Genomic DNA, 24,618 nt, shown 5'->3' with positions numbered 1-24,618 from the left:
CCGAGGAGGGAGCGCCTGTGCGGCCGGGCTCTGCGGGTCGGCCGTGCCGCGGGAAGAGGGGCGGAGCTTGAGCTCCGCGCGCTTGGTGCTGGCCAGCGGGGCGGCGTGTGCGGGAGCCCCGGGGTGGGGAGGGGCTCGGTACCGGGTGGTACCGGGTGGTACCGGGTGGTGCCGGGGGTGGGCGGGCGCAGCGTCCACAACCCGAGCGGCCGTGGCTGCTGTTTGCCTGGTGGGTTCCCGGGGCTCACGGCGGCCTGTTTGCCCCGCACAGGTCTCGCATGCTGCTGTCTGTGCCGCCGCTGCTCCGCCCGCCTCTCCACCGCGTCTGTGCCTTGGGCCGCCCGCCCGTACGCGCCCTCATGAACCTCCGGGAGCTCGTTTCTGCTCTGAATGACTTCGCATCCCCCGCTCTGGCTGAAAGCTGGGACAATGTGGGATTGCTGGTGGAACCAAGTCCTCCCCACACTGTGAACACCCTTTTCCTCACTAACGACCTCACTGAGGAGGTGATGGAAGAGGCAGTGCAGAGGAAAGCAGACCTCGTTCTTTCTTACCACCCTCCTATATTCGCACCACTCAAGCGAATAACGTGGAAAACCTGGAAGGAACGGCTGGTGGTCCGAGCCTTGGAGAACAGAATCGGGATTTATTCTCCACATACGGCGTACGATGCCATACCTCACGGAGTTAATAACTGGCTAACAAAGGGACTCGGTGAGATTCTGTTAAGAGCAAACAAGTTAAAATTATTAAAGATGTATGCTATTTTAAGTGGGATCTTTCATCATTTGCCTTCTAGCTTTTACAGGTGTGATTTGAGGATTGTTTTTATTTTTCCTAATATTTTTATGGTACTGTAACCTTAAATACATTTTAGGACATTTTTCTTGGTGGTATATACCAGATAACAACATAATAGTTTTAGATGTATGACTCTACTATTGGATGTGTCTGTAACTGGTGGCGCATATATATTGTCCACTGTAGTTGCAATTCTGATACCAATGACTTTAAATCACCACCTTGAAAGTATGAGATCTCAATATTTGCAAAGCATTTAAACTATGTGAAGTTATTTTAGATTTTTATCCTGTATTGTGGCTCACAGATTACAATAGCTGCATCTTTTCCAGTCTGTTATACAAACTAGGAACTCCTTCTGGTTTTGGACAATCCTTAGGATAAAACTGATGGCATTGAGACTGGCAGATAATACATATCCATCTTTGGACTTAAAACAGACTGTGCCTAATGGAGACAGAATGAAAAGCCTCAGTTCTAGTCAGGAAAAAAGGATTTGAGTGCAAAATTTGTACCTTTTGTGCTGCATCTCTATAAGGTATGTGCCAAATCAGTGTTAGGATACCTACCCTGCTTTATAAACCAGCAATCTTGTACTGTTTTCTCAGGCACCTGTACTTCTGTCCCACTGCATCCATCAACTGCACCAAGCTCTCCAGCTGAGGGCACTCACCGGGTAGAATTCTGTGCAGATGCTGAGCATCTGGATGCAGTGCTGTCCAAAATCAAAGACATCCCAGAGATCTCTTGTCTCACTACTCTCCCAGCCAGGTATCTGCTCCACTCTCTAATGTTGTATTCTTCCTGTTATTTGAAACAATAAGTTGCTGTAATTGTATTTTACTGTTCTAATAATTTTGTTCCTCTGTGCATTGCTGCTATGTTTTTCAGCAACTGAATAACAATCTTAAGGAATAGTTGTCCCTTTCCGGTCAATCTATGTCATGCTAAAAGGTAATAGCAACTCCAGTTTAGCATCACATAGATTAGGGGTGTTAAAAAAGAGTATTAACCAGAAATTTGATCGGGACAGGTGAGTTAAATTCCCATATTTGTTTTTTCCAAGACAAGTCTAGGCTATTACAATGCTGCCTTTTTTCCTTTCTCAGTGTTAGAACAGCCACTGGGATAAAATAATAATAATTATAATGCCAAAACTAATAATTATAATACTCTAATATAGTAATTACAATTCCAAAATTTTATCTAGCTTCTTAACAAGCACCAGGCATATCTTTCCTCAGGGTTGAAGGTCAGGAGCAAACACGAGTCAGTCTCAACTGCTCTCAGAAAGCACTGCTGGAGGTGGTGGCATTATTGTCCCAGAACAGCCTTCTTTATCACAAGACCGAGATTCTCTTACTACAGAAGGTAACAAAATCACAAAATTACTTCCTGTGAATGTATTACTTGTGTGAGCTGAATGCAGTAGTCAGTGGCATCACAGCTTTCCAGTGCTACCCCAGTGCTCCGACATACAGGCATACGGGAATTTGAAGCCACACACATTTTCCAAAGCAATGAAACTATCTATGTGGTCTGTACTAATTCTTAAATCAGTTCCAATAGCTGGTGTAGTTGATATGTTACATTTGAGAACATCACATAAATACTTTTTTGTAAAGTTCAGTGTTGCTCCTGCAAACCAAATATACTCATCCTGTTAAAGTGTGGAAAGCACATGGAGTCAACTTTCTCACGGTAATTTAAATTTTTTTCAGCCTCTTCTTCCCCATACTGGAATGGGACGCCTGTGCACCCTGAGCGAGCCAGTCTCCTTGTCAGACATAATTGAGCGTGTCAAAGGCCACCTGCAGCTCCCCCACGTCCGCGTAGCCGTGGGAGCTGGCAGGACACTCGGTAAATGGGCCTGCAAGCCAGAATGCCTGCTAGGACTGGCACTGCAGGAACACAGGGAGCATGAGTGTGTGAACAACACTGGGAAACACTGCTGCCTTTACCACGTTTACCTCCAAGAACTAGGAAGCACTGTTAAGAAATAGCATCTTAGAATTTACGGTCATGTGAAGTCTCATCTGTATTTTAATCGGATTCCATAGTACGCTGGTTGACGTGGTAGAGACTGAACAAATTGAAGGAAAGATAGCATTTTTTGTAATTTATATAATGACTAAATTTTTTATTTTCCTGCCCAGGATATCAGGCCCAAAGGTGTACTGTTTCATTTTATGTTCCCTTTTGTGACTGAATGTTAAAATTCAGAGCACTCTAAGAGTAAGACACTTTATGGTATCATGAACACAGAACTGTGTTTTGATGAAAGATAAGATAAAGAAGGTAAACTAACTCAAACAGTGGAGTCATTAGTAAGATGTGGAGTAAACATCCTCTTAATCCCAGCTACCTATCCCAATGTCCAAGGAGCACAGCTGGTAGAATTTGTGAGAGTAAATTTGTTGAGACAGAAATCTTATTAGACTGACAATTGCACTAAAAAATATATGTCACTGTCATATATGTAATAGCTTGGAATTAGCAATCACAGCAAGTGGACAATTTTTATTGGCATCGAGCAGCTTTCAGCTTGCATTAGGACTGGCCCTCTGAGAACTGAAAGGTAGGAACCAGTATATCTCAGAGGCAAAGTGCTGCCTTAGTGGCATTATTAGTTGGGAAGCTACTGGTGGTGGAACAGAAGAGTCCTGGAAAGAGTAGTGGCCTGCCTATTAGAGTTCAGAAACCTAACTAAGACCTCAGTAGGAGAAAGGTTGCCAGCAGCCAGCCTCTGTGCTGGAGTTTTCTGCGAAGTTTCCTGTCCCTTGAAAAAAATCTACTTATCACAGAGGATTTTGCTGTATTGTCAGAGGTGTTATAGGCCCATGACTTTCAAACTGACAGATGTCTTCTCCAAAATCAAAGGTAGTAGTTAACTGACTCTAAAATCAAGGTAGTAGTTAACTGAAACAATTACTAGCAATACACACATGAGGGTTCAACAGAGGGGAAGGAGCTTGCTTAACTGTGGCACATTCTACCCTGCAGAATCACCACTGAAGAAAGTTGCTCTGTGTGCTGGTTCCGGGAGCAGTGTACTGAAGGGAACAGAAGCTGACCTCTATCTCACAGGTAACAGACTGCTGTTTCATTATTTTTATAAAAATAGTCATTAGAGAAAAAACAAACCCCAGCAATGACTGTTGAAATACTTGACTGCAAAGAATTACCTGTTATTTATAATTGAGAACCAATTAGTTAGCTATTGGAATGACAAACTAACATTAAAGATAACATGGATCAAACGGCAGTGTGGCACAGTGAAAGATACTTGAATTAAAACATTGCTTTACAGCATTTATTTCAACACAAAATCGGTGCTGATGGCAGCGAGTTGCAACTTTAAGTGTGTTTCTCCTTTGGCAACATGTATTTCCTCTATTCCCTACAGAATTCCCTAATGAAGAAAGAGAATATAATGTAGTGTCTACAGAGCCTTCCAAAGAAACTCTATGGTGTGTCTAGCCAAAGGGACACTTAGTCCATTATTCTCTCTTCTAACAGTGGGACAGCTATTCCCTGTGGCTCAGCAATGTGAAGGCTGCCTTGCATTCTTGTAGGAATTGCTGCCCCTTTGCAACCCCTGCAGAGGTGACCCTCAGGCTTCCCAACTGCTTTCCTCCATCCTCTTCCAGACCACTCTGAGCATTTTTATTTTCTGCCCAAATTAGTGTAATTACAACCACTCAAAGATGGCAAGGAATTTCTGTGGTTTGACTCAGCTGCATACAGGGATATCAGCTGAACCTTTCAAAGGACCCTGGGCCAGGAATGTTCCATGTTCCTACTGAGCAGATGGTGTTGCATTTCTGCTTATGGCCTACAATCCATTACATCACCACAGCTTTTAGCTGAGATGCTCCATACATTGCAGAGACCTGGTTACCTGAACTGTACCATTCATGATCTCTGTGACATTTCTTTCTCAAAATGGCAGGAGAGATGTCCCACCATGATGTGCTGGATGCAGTTGCCAATGGGATAAGTGTTATTCTGTGTGAGCACAGTAACACTGAGCGAGGATTCCTGTCAGAGCTGCGTGACGCACTTGCCATCCACCTACAGAACAAAATCAACATCATTGTGGCTGAGAAAGACAGAGATCCTCTGCAAGTGGCATAGGGGGGAAAGATGGGAGAAAGAGAGAAAATTCAGTAGTGTTATCTTGCACAGACCTATCAATTGCAGAGCTTAATGAAGGTGCTTTCAATTGGTCCAGTACAGAATGTTATGGTCCCTCAAAGTCTGGGGTATATTCTGTCATGTCAGAAAAATAAAGGTTTGTTTTGGAATACCAACGGTATATTTACTTGATTAGTGGACTGTACTTGAATAAATTTACTGTTACTGTTTAATGTTATTAGATACAGTTGATAACCATGATACTCAAGGATTGGTTTGGGTAAAATATATAAAACCTGACTTCCCTCCAGTTCAAGCTTATGCAGCAGTTCTACCCTAGTACAGTTATGTCAAATCATGTCAGCAAGCCATTGATATTTTACCTAATAAATTTCAGAAATAGTAGTTAATGAAAGGATGGAGATGAACTGTTTGCATTAACAGTTGTACCAAGACACTACTCAGATGTAAATAAATACAGAACACAAAGCAAGTTGTTGGTACTAGTATTCAACTGCACAATCTACCACTAAGCTTTAAGGCTTTTCAAAAGAGGGACTCTCAATTCAAAAATGCTTTCAACCTTTCTTTGTAAGGTTGAAACTCAGTTCCTTAAGAAAGCTGAAAATTAATGTGCTTTTGTTATTTTAGAAACAGTTTCTGTAACTGTGGCTTTAATTACAGGATTACTAAAACTGAACAAGTAGCATTTTCACCATTGATAATGATTTTAAATTTCCAAGTTAGTTTTTTCTGTTGGGATTTTTTTTAAGGAAAAAAAACCCTCACAGTTGTGTACTCTACCATCTCTGGATCGCTACAAATTTGTAAAGATGTTAGCCCTATCCTTTTAAGTTAATAAAAGTGGCTCATCAAGCAATGTCTTCATCTAATAACTGCATGTCTTGTTCCACTTAAATGTATTCAAGTGGAAAGAGATGAGTGGTTTATCTGAAGCTACCTAGGCTACATAAAAGTCATCATTCTTACCAATATCATGAAGGCACTTCAGTATGCTGAGAAGTGAGAAGGAATTTCTCCTATCCCAAGTATAGGGAAAGGACTTATGTGAAGAATCAAGTTGACAATGGGGTAGGCAGATGCTCTAGATTTCTAATACTGAAGTCAGGCCATACATCTCTCTCGCTTCTGTCAGTGAGGGGCAGATAAGGTACTATTGCTCCATGGGATGTTTTGGTTCTCTTCAAAAGCTATATACTGGTATTAAAAGGCAAGCAAACAATTCGTGATTTTGATATAAGAAACAATATAGAATATTTTAACTCAGTAGTTTGAAATCTTCTGCACAGATATTTGACATAATAATGAAAATGAGGCTTTAGCACAACTGCCACAAGGATCTCCATCTTCCTGTAACTTAGAAAGATTGTGAAAGACAAGACAAACTAATGAAAATTAAAAAGTACTTTATTTGATTGATTTGAACTATCACAACACTGAGCTGTAACACAGCTACCAAATATTAGGCATAGAGAGTCCCTGAAGTCTGGCTGGCAGACTATAGCTGATGGAACTATAGAGCTTCCTCCCACATAACTGAGAAAAAAAGAATTGAAGAAAATATGTCAAACTTCAGCAGTCTCCCATCCTTTAAGATCTTAAAAAAAGGGAGACCTAAGTGGCAATTAAGGCCTCCTCCAGGATCAGTGGGCACTCCTGATGTAAAAAATATAAATATACAATCAAGCCTTAAAAAAATAAACAAAAAACTTCATAGCCTCTTCATATTCCTGGACTGTACCTTGGAAAGTAGCAGGCAATGACACGAGTCCATTATAATTTTGATTATCTAAATCTTATAAAAGGATGTTGGTTTGGGACAAGTCCTTCTGTTTATTGCCAGAATTTACTAAGTCACCTGCAGCATCCCAAACCCATTCATATTCTCCTTTCCTCATGCAATCAAGGCAGGTCTTGTAGCATTATAAATCTTGTCTTCATATAGTGAGCTAGTTTTGTCTAAATGGTAAAGGAGTACTGGATAGCACTCAGTTGAGAACATTTGCACCACTAGTACAAACTAAAGCTCTTGACCATCTTGTGATTTGCACTTCCCAAGTAAATTGCTCCAATAAAACCTTCATGTCTACTGAGGTAGAGAGCAGAAGGCACAATCTCACCAAGTTTGTTTTTCTGGCTATGAGGTTAGCTGCACAGATAGGAAGAAGGCATTGTCTGAGCTAAGAGACAAAGCAGACAAATCCAACTAGAGTGCAAGAGGGGCCTTGCTTACAGAAGTCATCATTCCAAACTACCTGAGGTAGTTGAACAACGAGCAAGATTCATTAGAATTACTACTTATCAGTGCAGCAGCTGTGAGGTTGGAGAGAGAGAGAGATCTGAGCATAGGCCCCTCTCCAGCAGCCATTGAGAGCAGTTGCTGTTGACACTGAGGAACAGATGTTACACATCTTCATCCTCTTTCTCTAAGAAGTCGGTCAAGGTACTGTCATCGACAGGAATTAGTAAGTATTCCACACCATCAGCTCCCTGAGAACAGACATGCACAGACATTGTTAACACCAGTGTACAGTGCCAGGCAAGCCACTAGACAGCACTGCAATGCTATCATATATCTGCAGTCTGGATTACAGCGGGACAGCATTTTGAACTACATTAGCAAAAACCTGGAATATTTCACTGGAGCAACACAGGAAATGCACAAATACTGAGAAAAGTCACTATGTGAGAAATCTTCCGGTGGGTTATGTTTGTCTGATGCTACAAAGCTCCTCAACACTGTGTTCCTGTATTTCGTACTGCTATACTGCCTCATTATTATGACAAGTCTGCATTATTATAGAAATACAGGTAATACTATTGGAAGCAGACTGGCAGGCTCCATAGTCTGCTACTTCTCACAGTCTTCAGAAAGAAGACCTGGAGGTTGCTGAATAACCAAAGCACACTGTGTTTCTACTGTCCTCTATCCATGTAAAGGGTCTTGACAAATTGGAGGCATGGAAAGAGCTGCAATTACAGAATTTCAGCCCCTTGCCAGTTCCTACGTGCTTAAAACAATACAGCAAGTAAGCATTCTTCTTATTCAAAGTGCTGAGTAGAATTTTTCCCTGGACTCACCCGCTTGGTCCGGATGAGCTTGTGGTCCCTGAATTCTGTCAGCTGTGCCCTGAGTGTCAAGTCACTGTTCACAAGGAAAGCTTCCCGACACTGCTGGTAAAAGTCTTGGAAAGACAGCCCTGGAGACAGAAGAAGGTAAGAACAAGAAACTGAAGTAGTAAAATTGTCAGATTTTCCAGGTCTAACACCACGTATTATCCACCTGAAAGTCTTGCTTTGGCTTAGACCAGAGTGGCTACAGTATCATCACCTCTTGCAAGTGTACAGCCAAGGTAATACTTCAGTAATTAATGGAAAGCAGCTGAAATAACATTCAAGTCACCCTGCTGCCTAAAGGAATTTTAATAGCACTTTAAATGCACTTTGTTAATTTCTCTTAATTTCCAACTCCTCTATCTTGCTTTCTTTACCATTAAAATGTTATTCATATCCACTGCAACACCTATTACAGTGACAAAATATTCCACATGTATCCTAGAAAGCAGGGGTACACTAGAAGTCATTTATATAGGACATTTAAGAGCAAGTTACACAAATTCAGTCTTCATTTTATTTTTTTACCTCCACAGACCCCCACCAACAGTCTCAGTCATGTCTAAGCATGTAAAAGGCAGTCCTTCAGAACCAGCCAGTCTATTGATTTCCTGTCTGAGTCAGACACAGTGCCAACTAGATAGCCAGTGAGCCTCACTGAGCCAACTGCTCGAGCTATTCTGTCGCTGGAAATGCAACCTGCGTACCAAAACCCAGGGCTGCTGTAAAAAGCAACACCTCAAATGGATGAGAAAAGGCGAGTACTTACCTGGATAAGATGGATTGTCCTTTTTCTCCAGCTGGTGCTGAGCAAGCAGTCTGAATATCCCTCTAAGTGAAAGGAGGAAAGGGGAAAATCAAAATAGTAGTAATTAAAGAACAGTCCAAAACTCCCACCATTAGAAAATATTAACTAATTTTGCTTAATGCACAAAGACCTGGTTGTGAATCTCATCACTGGACAAGGCTTTCTACCCAAATGCTGCTCATTTAAAGTAACCGATCAGCTGGAACCCAGGTCCTACCATTTTGGTCTGGAACAATATTATCAGAAAACACAGATTGTAAGGACTGGGTCCTTGGCAAGTGCTACTGTGAAGTGTAATAGTGTCTTACCTGGCATTGAGAGTGAGGCTATGCAGGACATGCATTAGGGAGCTCAAAGCCAAAGATCCAGACTGTTGTACTAAAAGCGAGTTCTCATAAGATGTTTCTTCCACATAAGGACTAAATGTGGTTGTTTCATACCAAAGCCAGTTATAGAGACTCAGCTTTGCCTGATCCCACACTAGACAGAGAGAACAGAAAGAGCAGACAAAACCAGGAGATTTATGTTTTCTAAGGTGTTAAACAAGCAATATTAAAATGCATGTAGTTCTGCTGTAGGATTGAAGAAACAATATATGCTTGTGAAATTCACATTACAGACACCCTGATAACTGCAGTTCCAGTAAGATTAATTCTCAGCAACAAAACATTTGCAGGCATCCCTTTTCCATGGATACATGGTACATCCTTCCAGAGTCAGGAGTGTGCACACAATTTCTGGCTGTAGCTGGAAGCTCTACCTAGAGGGCATGAAATATCTGAAGTGAGACCCTTCTCAGAGTGTGTGGAGATTCCACCCTTGAGTGGGGACACCCCTCAAGGTTACTCCTCCAGGCTGAGATAAAGAGATATGCCCATGGCTGTTGGTATGGGTGAGTAACATCAATCTCTACTTGTATGGTTTTTGCTAGCTTTAATATAACTGCTTCAATATTGCTTTAAAAAGAGTGAATTATACTAATTGTTACAGCTACTTGTGCTGCGTAGAAATAATTCTGATTAGGATCTTTTAGTCTAATCATAACAGTAATCAATATAAGTAAGTTATTTATTTAAGTATATTTGCTTTGCCATCCTTAATTTTGTGGGACGAAAGTTCAATTACATCTATACAGTCCTTTAATATAAACCATCAACTAAATCTGGGGCTAAGACTGGGTCCAACCACACCTACATCCTGTCTGAGAAGGAGTTTAGAAAGGAAGGGGCTACCTCCTGGTTCAACAGGAGGGCTTCTCTAATAAATTTTGTCTGAAGCTCCCATTCTGCCCACAACACTGACCGATAAAAGAAAATTGTTTTAGATGCAATGACAGACATAACATCCAATCTCCAGTTCAGTAAGTTCCTAAAATCAAATGGTGCCAAAAGCTTGGAGTCTATTTGTATATTATGATTTGTGGTATTTCTCAGTATCTTTACACAGTTCTGGTTCAGCACAGACACACTCCCAATCAGAACTATACATACATCAACAGATCTGTTCTACACATCAAAAGTAATGCATACTAATAGTAGTAATATATAGTAAGTAATACATGAGCTTATGAAACATGCATAGCAGCCCCAAAGTAGAACACAGATCCTTCTCTTGGCTAGATCAGGCCCATGGGAACTCACTGAGAGGAGCATTGATGTGATCAATAGAGGCAACGAGGTAAATGCTAGGCAGGGAGGATAGTTGTGCAAGGATCTGCTGACTTCTTTCTCCTCTCAACATCTGGCTGTCCAGGTTATGAATGAGGACATAGAGCTCTAAGGATGAATCTGCAAGGTCAGAAAAAACAGCAGAGAACCAGTCAACGAAACTACACACAAGCTGGTTTCCCATTCCCAGTGCAGTGTAGCACAAATCTATTCCACCACTCTAATATACATCACTCCAATACTGCTTTCCTTGCACAACACAATTTGAAGCTGTACTGGGTGTTTCTGAGCACCTAAAAGGGTTTTTCTCAGTTCACTGTCATCACAACTACAGGTTTGGTTTTTTCAATTTAAGCTTTTCTTAAGTTATAAGCTTTTTATAAGTTTAAGTTATAAGTTTAAGCTTTTCTTTTAAAGTTATAATCCACTTTCCACTTGCTCACAGCTTTACCAGGAATTGCCCCTTTAGCTGTGTTTCTTTTGCAATTGAAGGTCATTGAAATACACTTTAGAATGGAAGACTAAGCATAGTTTATTGAGCTGCTTTTGATTTACATGACTAGGATCTTTAAGCTCCTCTTCACAGTAAAAAGGTTGGATTCAAGGTTGGATCCAAAACATCATCACTTCATTGAAAACTTTAACAAGCTCTGAAAAAAAGTTAGAGACCTAGCTCAGATAATGCAAATGGTAGATGTAAAAACTTCCAACTAGCTTCTCGCTGCTGTACATATCCCTGGGAACAACAGTCGTAGACAGGTAGAAGAATTATAAAAGAAAGGCCTCATAAAATCAGGCCTGCTCTGTTAAAATAGCTAGCCTGTCATTTCTTCTAAGTGCAGCTATGTAACCTGCAAGTTCCCATGCAAAGACAATCTTGCTATGAGAGTTCGTTAACACAAGAATGTATTCTTGGGTGAAAAACAACTAGCACCTGCTTAAACAGTAAGATCTGTCTCATGAGAATCAGAAGAAAAAACATGTAAACTAGCTAAAAATACAGAAGTTTGACAGATATGCAAAATACCATGTACCAACCAATGAACTAAGTGTGAATGTATTGTCCACCAATAAGATCTGACACAGAGCCTTCTGATAATCCTATAAAATATGATCGATACAATAAAGATTTGGCTTTTCCTGCATGAAGAAAATGGAGTCTCAGCTGATTAATTCCAATAAACAACCATTTCCTGAGTCCAGAAACAATTCTAGGACTGTAACCAGTTTTTGTGCAAATCCATACATACTTGCCTGCCAATGGAAACCAGTCAGATCAGCTACAGCAGACTGCAAGACTGACTTATGTACATTCAGGTGGGAACTGCTGCCTTTTTCATTTAGTTCCACCAGAAATACTCATAAGATAATAATGAAAAACAGAATGTAAACACTGAAATACCAATGCCATGCACAATTAAGATTCCATGGCTATTTGTGTATGAATATACAAGCAGTAAGACAGACATTCAGAAATAATTCAGCAATCATTTTGTGAGGCTATACCTGTTTTATTTTGCTTTTGAAACAAATTCTAACCTGCTTGTTTGACACTGCTGTCCTGCTTTAAAAAACACTTACTGAGCTAACAGTTTACATGGAGTTGCTTACACCTGTATGCACACAGATACTCCTAGGGCATGCATGTTTTTATATATGTTGCATACATTACAAGCAAGAAAGTATACTAGCTACAATGCACTAAGAAACTGTAACTGCCTGTATAAAAATTATAGGGGAAGAAAATGTCCAGGCTCTCTTAACAGTAAGTAGACTCTAACATTTTTATGCATAAAGTTAGTAGTTTTACCTTCTTTAAACCTTTTGGTAATGAATTCTAGTTGGTCAAGGGGGCTGCGGAAGGTCCCTATATGGTCCAAAACCTCCTCTGTGATGGAGTTGAGAATCTGAAAAAGAAAGCAGGAGTTCCTGATGAAGGGCTCTGATACTGAAATGAAGAAAATCTGAAACTGAGCCCTTGGCTGACTTGTGAGAGATAATCTTGATTATTATCATAAAATCCCTAAAACAATGAACATAGAAAAATTATACCCCTTCTCGAAACAGTGATATTAAACAAGGCTTTAGAAATATGAATATCTATTATCTATTAATGACAGAAATTATTGCAATTCCTTGGAAAATGTATGGGATAATTTCTTCAAAGTATTAGAAGAGAGAGGAACTGCTCTATATTTAGAGTCTGTTGCTATAGGGTGCAGCAGGTTTCCTTAACATTTTACATTGAAAGACTCTAGAGGTATCTGTAACACAGGATGATTACATAAACCCACAAGCTTTTCCCACACTTACAGATCTCACAGTGATGCTAGGGAAGTATCCATTAACCACCAGGTGAACAGAATCCTGGAGCAAAGAGGTACGAAACTTCTCCAACAGATCACGCTTTGAGCCCAGTCCATAAAGCACAATGTTGAAACCCAAGCTGCAGAAAAGTGAGCAAATATGCGGGATCAAAGAAGTGCAAGTCTGGTTTTAGGTCCATACATTCATTAAGCAAAATGATCCACTGCAATTTGGGTTTTAAAAATTTCATGTTTTGCCAACTGCAGGCTTACCTCAAACTTACAGCTGATAAATAAGGTTAGCTACAAGGAATCTGAAACCTGGCATGTGCATCCTAGCAAAATAATAATTTTAGCAGCCTAGAGGCTTACAAACTTAGCAAAACATGGATGGAAGAGAATGCTACTAACTAAGAACAGAATACTACATCTACAACTTCAGGTAAGAAATGGTAATCCACACTCACATGCATCCCCTCACCAAGTACTTTTACTACATGTTTACTACATGTTATAGTAAAAAAAAAGAAAAGGGAAAAAAAGAAAACCTTCATCCTGGTTGTCCACTCTGGCACAACTGAAACCAATTCTAACCTGCTTGTTTGACATGGCTGTCCTGCTGTAAAATACTGACTGAGCTAACAGCTTACATGGGGTTGTTTACACATGTATGTACACAGATACTCTTAGGGCACAGATCCTCAGGCACAGATTCAAAGCAAAAATACTCTATACTCATGTCTATTTCTTATCCTAATTGTTCCACAGAAAAAGAGGGAGGAAAGCATAAAGACAGCATGGTATGGAATTGTAGAGACCCAGAAAAGCTCACTTTAGTTGCATCCCTCACCCTCCTTCAGGCTGCACTATGATATGGGAAATGCTCATTAAGCCTCAGCCTTGATGAACTGCACCTAGACTAAACCCCTCTCCAGCATATCAGAAACACTGTCTATTCCCAGGAACTAATATTGTCTAATGACCACCAGATTTCTAATGAGAGGCCTTGGAAATTCATTTTTCTTGCCTGAATAAGAATCCAAGTGCAATAATATTTCTGTTGCTGCACCTTCAAAGGAAGTTATTGATTCAAATTGTGTCCAGGATGAAAAAATCACTCTGACTAAAGCCTGCTGTCTTGTGCCCCTATAAAAGTGCTCTAAAGTGAGACCCTTTTTGCTCTCCATTATGGGGGGCTGTTGCATACTCAAGCCCACTCTCTAACAAGCAGTGGTCCAGAGTGAGATTTTTTTGAGCCAGAAGGTAACTGATTGATAGTATGTCTCATACACCAATAACCAAGTGGCTGTGAAGCCAACCAAGTGGTAACAGACAAGAATAATTGGCAATAACCAAGGACTACTGGTACTAACATGCTGTGAGACAAAACAAATTTTGGTTGGAGAAGGTGGTCCAGGTGGAAATGTGTCAAAACCTCCCATGAGAAAGAACAACAATGAAATACAGCGCAAGCACAGGAATGACTGGCAGGAAGTGGACTATAAGGTGGCACTGCAACTACCGAAGAGCCCCAAAGCCCTCTGACCCTTCTCCAGAAAGGCCTAAAAGAATAAACTGTGCATGAGAACTAATTAGCATAGAAAGTGACAAACCTGTCTTTGGGGCAGACACACCTGTCCATAAACAGACATCCCCCCTGCACAAGTTCAGGCAATGCCCCCCCTCGACCCTGGACATCTCATCAGCTGAACCAACACAGCTGGATCACTATTTATGAACTGGACCAATGCTGAATCTGAAATAAGAGATTTTCCAGAGATCACTTAAGCTAACAAAATAAATGTATCAAAAATGAATGTATCAAAAAATGAATGTATCATGTTTGTAGAATCACGTGTTGAATTTTAAGAAACCTCTGCCATAGCACAAAAGGCATAGGAAAGAGAGAAAAAAAAATCTTTAAAGCTTCTTGCAAAAAGACAAATACCAGAGAAGACCAGGAATGCAAAGAACTCATATAAGGAAGCCCCTCTCCAAATATGTCAAGGATGATACACTTATACAGATAAGATAGCAGAGGACCAAAAGCACATGCACAGAGGAGAAGAGTTCAAAAGTTCAATGCAGAGGAAGACTATGGTTTCAGCCTCAAAAGATCACCAGAGACCCCCGTAAAGACCACCACAGCAAACCACGCATGCCCAGAAGGGCGTAGACCTATTTAGCATGAGAGGCGAAGACAGGCGGGGCCAGGGGTTGAATATGCATAGAAAAGTTGTGTAATGTATTGCATATAGAACACCTTTGTGAATAAAGTTGTAGGACAAACTTCAGCTCGGAGCACAAAATTCTGGAGAGCTATCTCACTTGTGCCGGGCGCTGGCATACATACCCACTTCATAACTACATCGAGTTGTGGAGTCTATTTATTTATTCCGCGTATCGCTTCAAATCCAGGGTCAGCATTCCCTCAATGCTGGAACAATGGCTGGTGATATCTTTTTTGCTCTTCAATTCATCTCTCCTTTTTAAAATTAAGCTCTTTAATTTCCCTTTTCTTTTCACCCTGCCCCTTTATCCAAAACCCAGTTCTGTGTGCCTATATAGTAGGTCAGGGACTAACATACCAATTTCCATGATTTCCACACTTTCCAAGAAAGCGTGTGATTCGCTAATAAAACTCTATGATTTTTACGGACCCTCTGACTTCTGTCATTGTTTTCAACCAATAAGCATTTTTGAATCTTAAGCACTTCTTTACTTTCAGGCATGGGTCATCACAGGAATCACAATGATTTGTTTAGGTTTGAGAAGCAGGAAAGGCATTATCTTGATCAGAAAGAAGAGTATCACATTACTCAAATAGCACTGGGCAAAGGTAAGGTGTTCAACAGCTGTCACTGCCTTCATTGTGATCAGGGATTTGTTTCTTCTGCTCTGTCACATACATCTCTAACCATTTGCCCAGACCACAAGTAACAGAACTCTTCCTCTTGCAACTCTCCAACTTTCAAAGCTGATGTCTTCTTCATACTCTTTGTCCTCCCCATGGATCACAAACTTCCTTGCACTCTACCTCCTTGAAAAAGCTTCCAAGGGGCTTTCTCATCACTGGTACTGGCTCCAGCCTCAGGGGTGGTGGTCTGTCTTCTTTAGGGTGCTTCAGAATCTCACAGGGTCTCTGTAGTTCTATTTGCTTTCCTGAATGTTCACTCTTCTCCTTCCCATGAAGATACACACAAAGCCAAATAAAATTTGTATTGCCAGTGTTTCCAAAAGCATTAGGGTTCCTTCATGACCAGATCATGAGGTACTATGGACACTGAAAGTTAACCACTCCACTACTGGAGATAGCCACAGACTGAATATGGTGAGGGTGGGCTACTCACTACTAAGTTGTTGCTGAAAACAAAAATTATTCCTCACAAAGAGCACTTTTCTCATATTCATTTTCCCTGTTCTCTCACTATTCATGTTCCCTGTTTGTGAATGCCCTCTAACTTGCTTTAGAGGCACAGGCAAACTAACCAGGTAGAATACAACTTCACTGCACTTCAGACATTTGGTTCAAGGAATTAATCAGGTAAGATTTGGTCTACAGGGTACACTGAATTAAATTAATGTCACTCACTTTTAAATTTAAGCAATCAAAGAAAAAAATTTGCTCCTTAATTCATCCACAGGATGTTACTGACATGAGAGTAAGTTTACTGGCAGTGCCTTTTAACTAGGCTTCTTCAGTGAGTCTCCTTGGATACTTACTGTAATTGCAGCATCCACTTGGAAAACAAGGATTCATGTTGCTGGTTAAGGTCTCTAATTTCAGCAGCATAGGCAAGGGGAGCATTTTTCAAAAGATCATGCAGTGTTTGCTGTGTTGAGAAAGAGATAGTCATTCAAAGTTAAGAAGAAGCAAGAGATAAACCTGAAGTCCTCAAAACACCCTCTAGCATGCTCCCTATCTAGAGAGAATAGTTTTCCTTGTCAGTGCACTCAGTTTGTGGTTAGTTTTTTTTTCTCCCCATTAAGACCCACTAGGCACAGTTTTGCTACTGGAGATACATAGCAAAGATAAGTAACCTTATTATGGTAAACACCAACTGGAGTAAGACTAGAACAGATGACATACTGTGTATTTTTTCCTTCATGCCAAGTATGGAAAAACCACTACAGGAAAAATGGATACACACAGAGCTTACACATCACCAAGCACTGTACCAACAAGATACAACATCACATCCCTGATCACGGGAACAAAGGCTCCAATCAACATGCTTAGCAAGGGTTCAGGTGTTTGTCACTACAAGAGAAAGCTCAAAATCTTGAAAAAAACTATCTTAAAAAAAACTACAGCAGAAAGGATAGCAGTTGATAGCTCAATGTACAAAAGCATCAAGAATCGATGGATTCTTTTAGCTTTCAAGATATGCTGTGATGCTGGTGTTTAAACAGCACAGTAGCATGATAATCACCATCAAATCTACACTGGCCTCTCTTTCTCTTTGATTTTAACAGCTTTGCTTCCCACTCCCTTGCAGCAGAAGACAGTTCCCACTGGAAAGGCAGCTGCAATGTATCAGACAAAGTACTGAGAGACAGAACTGATACACCTTCAACTGCTTTGAAGCCAGCAGTAGCTTTAACACTGTAAGCTGTGATTTCCTCCCACAGCTGTTATGAAAGAACTTGTTAAAAATCCAGATGTTACTCTGGGCAGCAATTCCAGACACCAGCAGGCAGTCTGCATATATGCCATCTTTTAAAACACAAATGGATACAAAAAGCAGTCACAGACACAAGAGCTCCAGGTGTTTTACACAATTCCCTGAGATCTGACCTTGTAGGGTACAACTGATTGATTTGCAAGTCAGTTACCACCATCAGACAATTCCTGTCTCCTAGAAACTGCAAGGGAACAAAGCTACGTGACAACATTTAGAGCTGTTTCCAGTTCTGCAAGTGACCCAGTAATGTTCAGATTAAATCAGCTCTCTTGATTTCCACTACACATAAAGAGTCAAGACAGTTTTTAATTCCCCCTACCATTTCATTGAAAAAAATGATGGTTTAATGTAAATCTCTACAATTCTGCTTCTCCCTCTTCTTCTCCAAAAGCAAACTTTCACCTTTTCTGGTAACTGCAGCTTTCAGCTGTGAGCTCACCTGATAGTGCCTTCTCCCTGCATTTTCCCTCCTGTCTCAGTAGGGTCAAACAACTGGGCATTGTCCCTGCTAAGAGCAGCAGTAGAAAACATACTGCTTAAATTGCTACCTAAATCAACATTACCACTGACCACATAATCAGCAGAAATAAAGTGAAAATAGCAACATCAGAGATTTTGATGAGGGAACTCTCTATCATAGAAATCAAAACTCCAGAGCTGTGTAACTCACTATGAACTGTACCTGATTCAATCTTCTTTTCCGAAACTTCTGCAGTGTTCGGTCTGAAGTGAGCACCTTGGAACTACTGTGAGCTTCAAAATATTCCTGCACCAGGTTGCCCTATAAAAGAGCAGCAAGATCAGCAACACTCCTGTTAAGTTACGCCTCTCCCTAAGATGGCCAATGTGACATACACATCCCTTCATATTTACTAGCTCAGGGGTATATTTTTGCACACTCACCATCTTTTGCTCCTTTCTTTTTTTGGCTAAGCTGTTTCTGTGAGGAGGTGTAGATACAGCTTTAGTTTTTGCCGGAGTCTTTTGATCTGATATAATAGCGCTGACTTCCTTCTGTTCTTCCTCATCCTCCTCCTCTGAGCAGGAAGCAGAATACTCACTCTCACTTTCTAAATAGGGATCTGGAGCTAGAACATAAATTTTAAGGTTAAAAGCTAGGAATGACTTCTTACACAGAACTCATTTTGCACCATCTCACACACATTCTCTAGATGTTTTACAAGCACATGAATCCTAAATTTATTTCACAGAAAGTTAAAATCAATGCTTAAGAGAACTGCAGACACAGGTGGGCCATTTCTTTTGCAGTTCTAGGATCACAAAGTATTGTTAAGTAAAGCCCCCTCCTTGATACCAATCAAGAAACATCCTTGTATCATAAAAAGAGACTAAAAATGGACAATGGAACTCCCTATTTCTCTTAGCATCTCCATGTCAGTTTTCCCAAATGCCAATTGTGCAGGCTGAGTATCTTCTATGTTACATTTGCAAACAAGCTGTTGTAACATACCTCTGTTAGCAGCATTGATTTAAGAGCACAGATGAAATCTGGCTCAGTCTTGGTCTCTCAACACAAAAGAAATACAAGATGAAATATCATATACTAAACTCTCCTTTGCACTCATTCTGGTTTAACCAACTAGTTATTGGAAATACTTTGACATGGACATCCCAGCCATCATCGAAAAGTTTTGTGCCTGGTTCAAGCAATCAGGGCACACTAAATGTCAGCATACGTAAAATTACCACATGTTTTGTCTCTTTTGATTGTGTTACTGAAGTTCAGTAACTTGGTGCTTCTAACCCTTCCACCCCTCACTTTAGTACCAACCAGTTGTAGAGGAAAGGTTTACATGGATTTCCTTAAGGACATTTCTACACTCTCTGCAGGATAAATCAGGTTGTTTCAGTCATACTGCTACCACAGACAGAAGCTCAACAGGAAAACACTCTCCCTTGAACACAGTGCCTCACTGATTGTGGCAGCTGACAGCAAAGGCTGATCTTTACCTGCCAGTCTTTTTCTGAGTCTGTAAGGTGTGGTGGTCACAAATTCTTTCTTTTTACTCTGGAACAGCAAAGAAAAAACATGTATTAAAATTAACATCTCTCTCCTCTAAACTACCCTCTGCCAAGCAAAGACAGGTTACATTTCCAAACTGTTCCAGCCCACACAAAACTGGAAAAGCAGAGGCAGTTAAGTATGGAAAGTTCCTGTTTTCCCATTCAGAGGGAGATAGGATAAAGCTCCAAAAGGGGCTTAATTCTTTCAGCTCAAGATGGAGAGTAGAAAACTGTGAAATCTCCAACCAAGATGCCAATCTTGGCCCTTCAGGAACAGCTAGACCAAAGCAATGACAAACTGGAAATGCTTCAGTCCCCGTCCCCAGCAGTCACCTTCTACATCACACTGTCTACTCAAAGTCATCTGGAAGTCCTCTAAGAAAACAACAACCAGAATGACAGAAGACCACTCAGCAGACATAAACCCAGAAGTACAGCAAAGGAATCCAAGCTAGGCTCACCAAGTTGCAGCATCACATTTTTCTTACATATGTTTAAAGCACATGCCTGACCTGGACACTGGATCAAGTCTGCAATACTTAGGAAATACTTTTGTTGATCCTGACAAAGAGGATGTGAAATCATCAAGCAGTGATTATGGTATCCCCAAACAGTATGTCTTTTTCAGGTGTATCTCACCCTGGAATGTCATACCAGAAAAGCTGTGCACACATTTCTGCTACGATGCTGTACTATTTTAGAAAGCCAACTCTTTCACTCCATAGCTACCACAACTGGCAGTTCTGCACTGTATCTCTTCTTTATAAACCAGTTGGCTAAGTAAGAAACTGAACAGCATCAGTTCTGGAACTCCTGTTCTAACAGCATTCCTTACAACTGCGGCTGTGTCTTCCTTTAGTGAGAAACTGGAAAGCTGTGAGTTTAACTGTGTATTAAGGGATTATCTAGTGTTCTCACTTGTGTGACGTAAGGAAATAGCTTCCACCCATAACAATTAAGCCGTCAAACCTACTATTTGCCCACTGACTCCAAACCCTTAGTCCTGATTAATGGTTCTCACTTGAGTTATTCCTGTCTGGTTAGAATAGAAGAGACATCTCTACTTTAGAGTGTGCTTTTCAATGTCCTTCCTTTCCATATGTAGTAATTGGCTAGTTCAAATTTTACAAGTGGGAAAAAAAACCCCAAATGCAAAATCCAAGCAATGTAAAGTCATTACTCACCGTCTGTTGCACTCTGTTTGAACTTGAAAGTTCTGAAAAGGAAGAAACAACATTGCACAGAATACTCCAATTTTCAACACTGGCACAAGATGGTCCATTAGAAAAACAAGCATTCACTGCACCAGAATATCAGCTCCCTGGATAGTTAATCCAATGAAGGAAGCCTCTAGCTCCTCACAGGTAGGCAGGGAGAGAACAAAGAGAGTTGCTGGGAGGAATGGGTAAGAAGTGGAAGACTGGCAATGAGAATTGTAAATATGCTCAAGTGACCATGCAGCTGGGGATAGCAAAGACTCAAACAGCAATGCAGAAAAACAGATACACCCTGTCTATGGCTGTTCACCCTGTGTAGGCTTCAGGAAGTAGAACATCTGTGTATAGATAATATAGGTGTTTGGTAGGCCTGGAGGCACCCTAACAGACAGATCAGAACACAGTAAAGATCACAGCATGGGTACAAACCACGCACGTGCAAAACCACTGATAGACCAGTGTGAACAGCAGGCTGGTTCTAGCACTGAACCACACATAAGGGTGTCTGCATCTCTACTCAGCGCCTACATCTCCACTCATGTCTCTCTGCCCAGGTGTTGCTTCAGAAAGATAATAGAAATAAATTTACTCTTTGCATTCTGGCTTTGAGTCTGTGGTGGCTCCAGCAGCCTGCCTGTGTCAGGTCACACAAGAGTCAATGTTATTACCACAGAAGGCAGCTTCTATTCTTAGTCACAGCTTTGGGAGGCCAGGAAGGAGGAAGAGACTCCAGTATGTAGGAATGAGGCTGAAAAATGAGTTAAGTTCTCTCCCTAAGCACATCAGACTCCATATCCAAGCACAAATGCACATGCTCTTGCCAGTGCTGACCTGCATTGACTTCTCCTACCTGTATTTCTCCCTGCAGCACTAGGTGTTAAATATTATACAATAAAGTATGAATTTACACATGAACACCCACACAGTCCTACCCAATCAGTGTTTAACACACCAGCCCAGCTCATAACTCTCTCAAGTGCAAGTATTTCTATTGAATAGAGAGGAAGTCATTAAATGTCACAGCAACAGATGAGAGAGATGTTCATGTTTCCCCTATAGCAGCAAGGCAGAAGAAGACATCTGACACGCAGGTGAAGCACAGGTCATGCACATCAAACTGTTCAGCCCATGGTGTTAACCTGAATACTTAAGCCCTGGCTTTAACTAGAATACTTAAGCATGAGAGAAGCTGGAACTCAAGCATCCACTCCACCATGCAAAGAGAAACATAACCCCCACTCACTCAGCTTCATTCCCAAACCATCACAGGACTTACTGCTGTTTTGAGGGGTTTTGGCCATCTTCTCAGGGCACTTGGAGTGATCAGGTGACACATTCTGTTCTGGTGTCCGGGCTAATTCAGAGGCTGTAGGAAATAGGGGGAAGGGAAGGAAGGACATGTCAGGTACAAAACTTCCAGCTCTGGCTAGTCAGAAATGGAGCCACACCCTGAAATGCTCTCTCCATATTAATTCCCTGGCTATTTAAGGAACCAAATACTTTTAGATTTTTCTAACCCTAAAGGTGGCTGTATTCCTCCGAAAAGATTTTCAAAGGCTGAACTCACCAATTAATTAAGTTTACAAATATGGCTGATGGCAGAGCACATTTTGCTCCCTGGGAGACCACATGTCCTTGAATTAGAGCAAGGTTTGGTCAAGCTCACTTAGTTCTTTTGGACTGCTCAGCTGCATATAACAGATCTTCAGATGCAGTAAACACATCAGCTCCCTAGGAGGAACTATTTACCTGTGTCTACTCCTTATCAGTACAAGCTGAAGTTGAATGATTGATGTGAATCTGAAACACCCTGCTAATGGCCCCTACCACTGTATGACCAACAGCCTATTCCATGTAACAGCACTGGGACTAACAGGCTGTCATAGTATGACTTCCCTCAGTTTTCAAATTGATTCATAGCTCCAGCAGGGAGCACCAGTGAAATCCACCCTGCTGCAGAAGGAGGTCTAAGATAGGAGACACAACTTCCCAAGACACAGCAGTAACTAAGAGGCACCAAAACCAGTTTCTGAATAGTGATTCAGTAGGACGATCCCTCTCCTTCAGATCATCCTTTGTAGAATGTATCATTAGCTGTGACAAATAAACACTAATGAAGTTCAGATGGTGCTGGACGTACAAGGACTCTTCATGTAAGTGACAACCCTGCTCAAGCACCTTATTTGAACCAAAACAGTCCACCTTCTCTGTAACTGCCTCTTTCTGCTTGCTTCTCCTAAGTCTGCAGAGAAAGAAGAGCGAAACATACCCAGCTCTGCCATTTTATTGGAGCGTTTGGGAGTCTGGAATGAGTAAACTTCACCACCACTTATATTTGAGCCATTTCCCACTGGATCTGTGAAAAGACATGTTACTCGCAGCTATTTTAAAACCACTGATAACATTCCCAACCCAAGAAAGATGGAATTAAACATTTCACTATTTGGCTTTATATTGCAGGTGATACAAAACAAGTATAATAATAAAATACTAGAATCATAATATTCTCTTCTACCTGTTACCACAAGCACACACAGAGCAGGTTGAGCCCTCAAAAGCAATTTCACCAACACTGTATAACCCTAACTGTAGGAATCTCCTAAAGTCAGAGCTGTGTTAGGTCTTCTCCTGCTAATACCTTGGGCACATATTCCAAGAGCAGCAACATAGTTCTTCTCTTCCAAGATCTCCTGAGCTTCATTATCAGAAATATTCTCAAGCTTCTTCACAAATCTCTTCACACTGACACTCAGCTGAGCCTTCTCCTTCCGCACTTTAGTTCCTAGAATTGCAAAAAAAAAAAGCTTTAACCTCCTGCCATTTCATTATTTCTATCGCAGCAGTACACAGCCACCTGACTTAAGAGACCAGGTTCCTGTTATGAAAATCACCCAACAAATTCAATGCTGAGATGCCCTGATAAAATAACAGCTGGTCAATAGCTGACCCTATAGCCTTCACCACAAATGCAGTCCATGAAGGTAAGACACCCATTTTCACAAACACTAGCTCTACAGAGAGGAATAGGAGAAATGACAGTGGCTCACGAATTACAGTATCAAATTGCATGCAAAGGGGATGGTACTTGTTAACCCTTATTTCTTTCTAGAGAAGAGGAGCAACTGGAAAATACTTTGCCTGTAGGCTGCCAGGGCACTCATGGGAGAATGTAGGCTGAGAGCCCCCTGGACATCTGCATGACCTTCTCCTCAAAGCAGGACCAGCAGTGGAGTCTGAAAGAGATGCTCCGTGCCTTGTACTGGCAAATTTTAAGCATCTCCACAGAAGTTCCCCACCTTAATAGTCAGAACTGCTGCAAAACCCTGCTATGGCATACACATGCAGCCTCACTCCGCTTTGACTGCGAGTGTTTAACCGCGTCAGGCCCGAGGAGCTTCCCGGCTCCCTGTGCCGCTGGCCCGGTACACGCTGCTGCGGGGAGATCTCGTACCGAGCGCTCGTACACGCCCCGCCTGCAGCGCGCCCCAGTGCCGGGCTGGGACAGACTCTGAGGGCGGGAGTCAAGCGAGGCAGAACGACTCCAGAGGCCTCGTCCTTCCGCGAGGCTCTGCAGAACTCGGCTCGGGTGTTGCAGAGCCCCTTTCCCGAGGGCAGCCGCGGCTGCTCGGATCCCTCCCCCAGCGCCCTAGGAGCAGCGGCGGCGCTGGGCTGGGCTATGCCCCGGGCCGGCTGTACCTGCGTCGTCGGAGATGTGCTTGAGGACGTCCTCGTCGGGCACGAACTTCACCTGCAGGGAGTGGCGGCTGCTGCGCATCCCCTCGGGCCGGCTCATGGCGGCTCCCGTCACGTGGGCGCGGCCCCGCCGCCGGGGGGCGC

General features: G+C 41.7%; 2 protein-coding genes across 2 annotated transcripts; one reads left to right on the top strand and one right to left on the bottom strand.

Moving 5' to 3' along the window:
• The first annotated feature begins 278 nt into the window (after positions 1-278).
• Positions 279-5,431, top strand: NIF3L1 (NGG1 interacting factor 3 like 1). Its single transcript, XM_021555364.2, has 6 exons — positions 279-714; positions 1,410-1,572; positions 2,046-2,172; positions 2,523-2,661; positions 3,805-3,888; positions 4,754-5,431. The coding sequence occupies exons 1-6, from the start codon at positions 279-281 to the stop codon at positions 4,936-4,938; spliced, it is 1,134 nt and encodes a 377-aa protein (XP_021411039.2). The 3' UTR covers positions 4,939-5,431.
• A 1,095-nt stretch (positions 5,432-6,526) lies between these two features.
• ORC2 (origin recognition complex subunit 2) lies at positions 6,527-24,617 on the bottom strand. The gene is made up of 16 exons (XM_021555362.3): positions 24,478-24,617; positions 23,420-23,563; positions 23,051-23,137; positions 22,058-22,147; positions 20,749-20,780; positions 19,511-19,568; positions 18,443-18,627; positions 18,222-18,320; positions 16,578-16,687; positions 12,862-12,994; positions 12,359-12,455; positions 10,522-10,668; positions 9,190-9,361; positions 8,843-8,904; positions 8,041-8,159; positions 6,527-7,449 (listed from the first exon to the last, which is right to left on the bottom strand). The coding sequence occupies exons 1-16, from the start codon at positions 24,572-24,574 to the stop codon at positions 7,363-7,365; spliced, it is 1,719 nt and encodes a 572-aa protein (XP_021411037.2). The 5' UTR covers positions 24,575-24,617; the 3' UTR covers positions 6,527-7,362.
• Position 24,618: the final 1 nt, after the last annotated feature.

Source organism: Lonchura striata, chromosome 8 (genome assembly GCF_046129695.1).
Source record: "Lonchura striata isolate bLonStr1 chromosome 8, bLonStr1.mat, whole genome shotgun sequence".
Classification (NCBI taxonomy): Eukaryota; Metazoa; Chordata; class Aves; order Passeriformes; family Estrildidae; genus Lonchura; species Lonchura striata.
The sequence above is the reverse complement of the archived record's forward strand: the minus strand, read 5'-3'. Positions and strand labels throughout refer to the sequence as shown.

Coding starts and splice junctions, on each gene's coding strand:
- ORC2 (XM_021555362.3), bottom strand. CDS start 24,574: ATGAGCCGGCCCGAGGGGATGCGCAGCAGCCGCCACTCCCTGCAGGTG. Junction 16,688..18,221: donor GGAAAAGAAGATTGAATCAG/GTACAGTTCATA, acceptor TTCTCAACACAG/CAAACACTGCATGATCTTTT. Junction 8,160..8,842: donor GGACAATCCATCTTATCCAG/GTAAGTACTCGC, acceptor TTCTGTCTCCAG/GGCTGTCTTTCCAAGACTTT.
- NIF3L1 (XM_021555364.2), top strand. CDS start 279: ATGCTGCTGTCTGTGCCGCCGCTGCTCCGCCCGCCTCTCCACCGCGTC. Junction 1,573..2,045: donor CTCACTACTCTCCCAGCCAG/GTATCTGCTCCA, acceptor ATCTTTCCTCAG/GGTTGAAGGTCAGGAGCAAA. Junction 3,889..4,753: donor AGCTGACCTCTATCTCACAG/GTAACAGACTGC, acceptor TCAAAATGGCAG/GAGAGATGTCCCACCATGAT.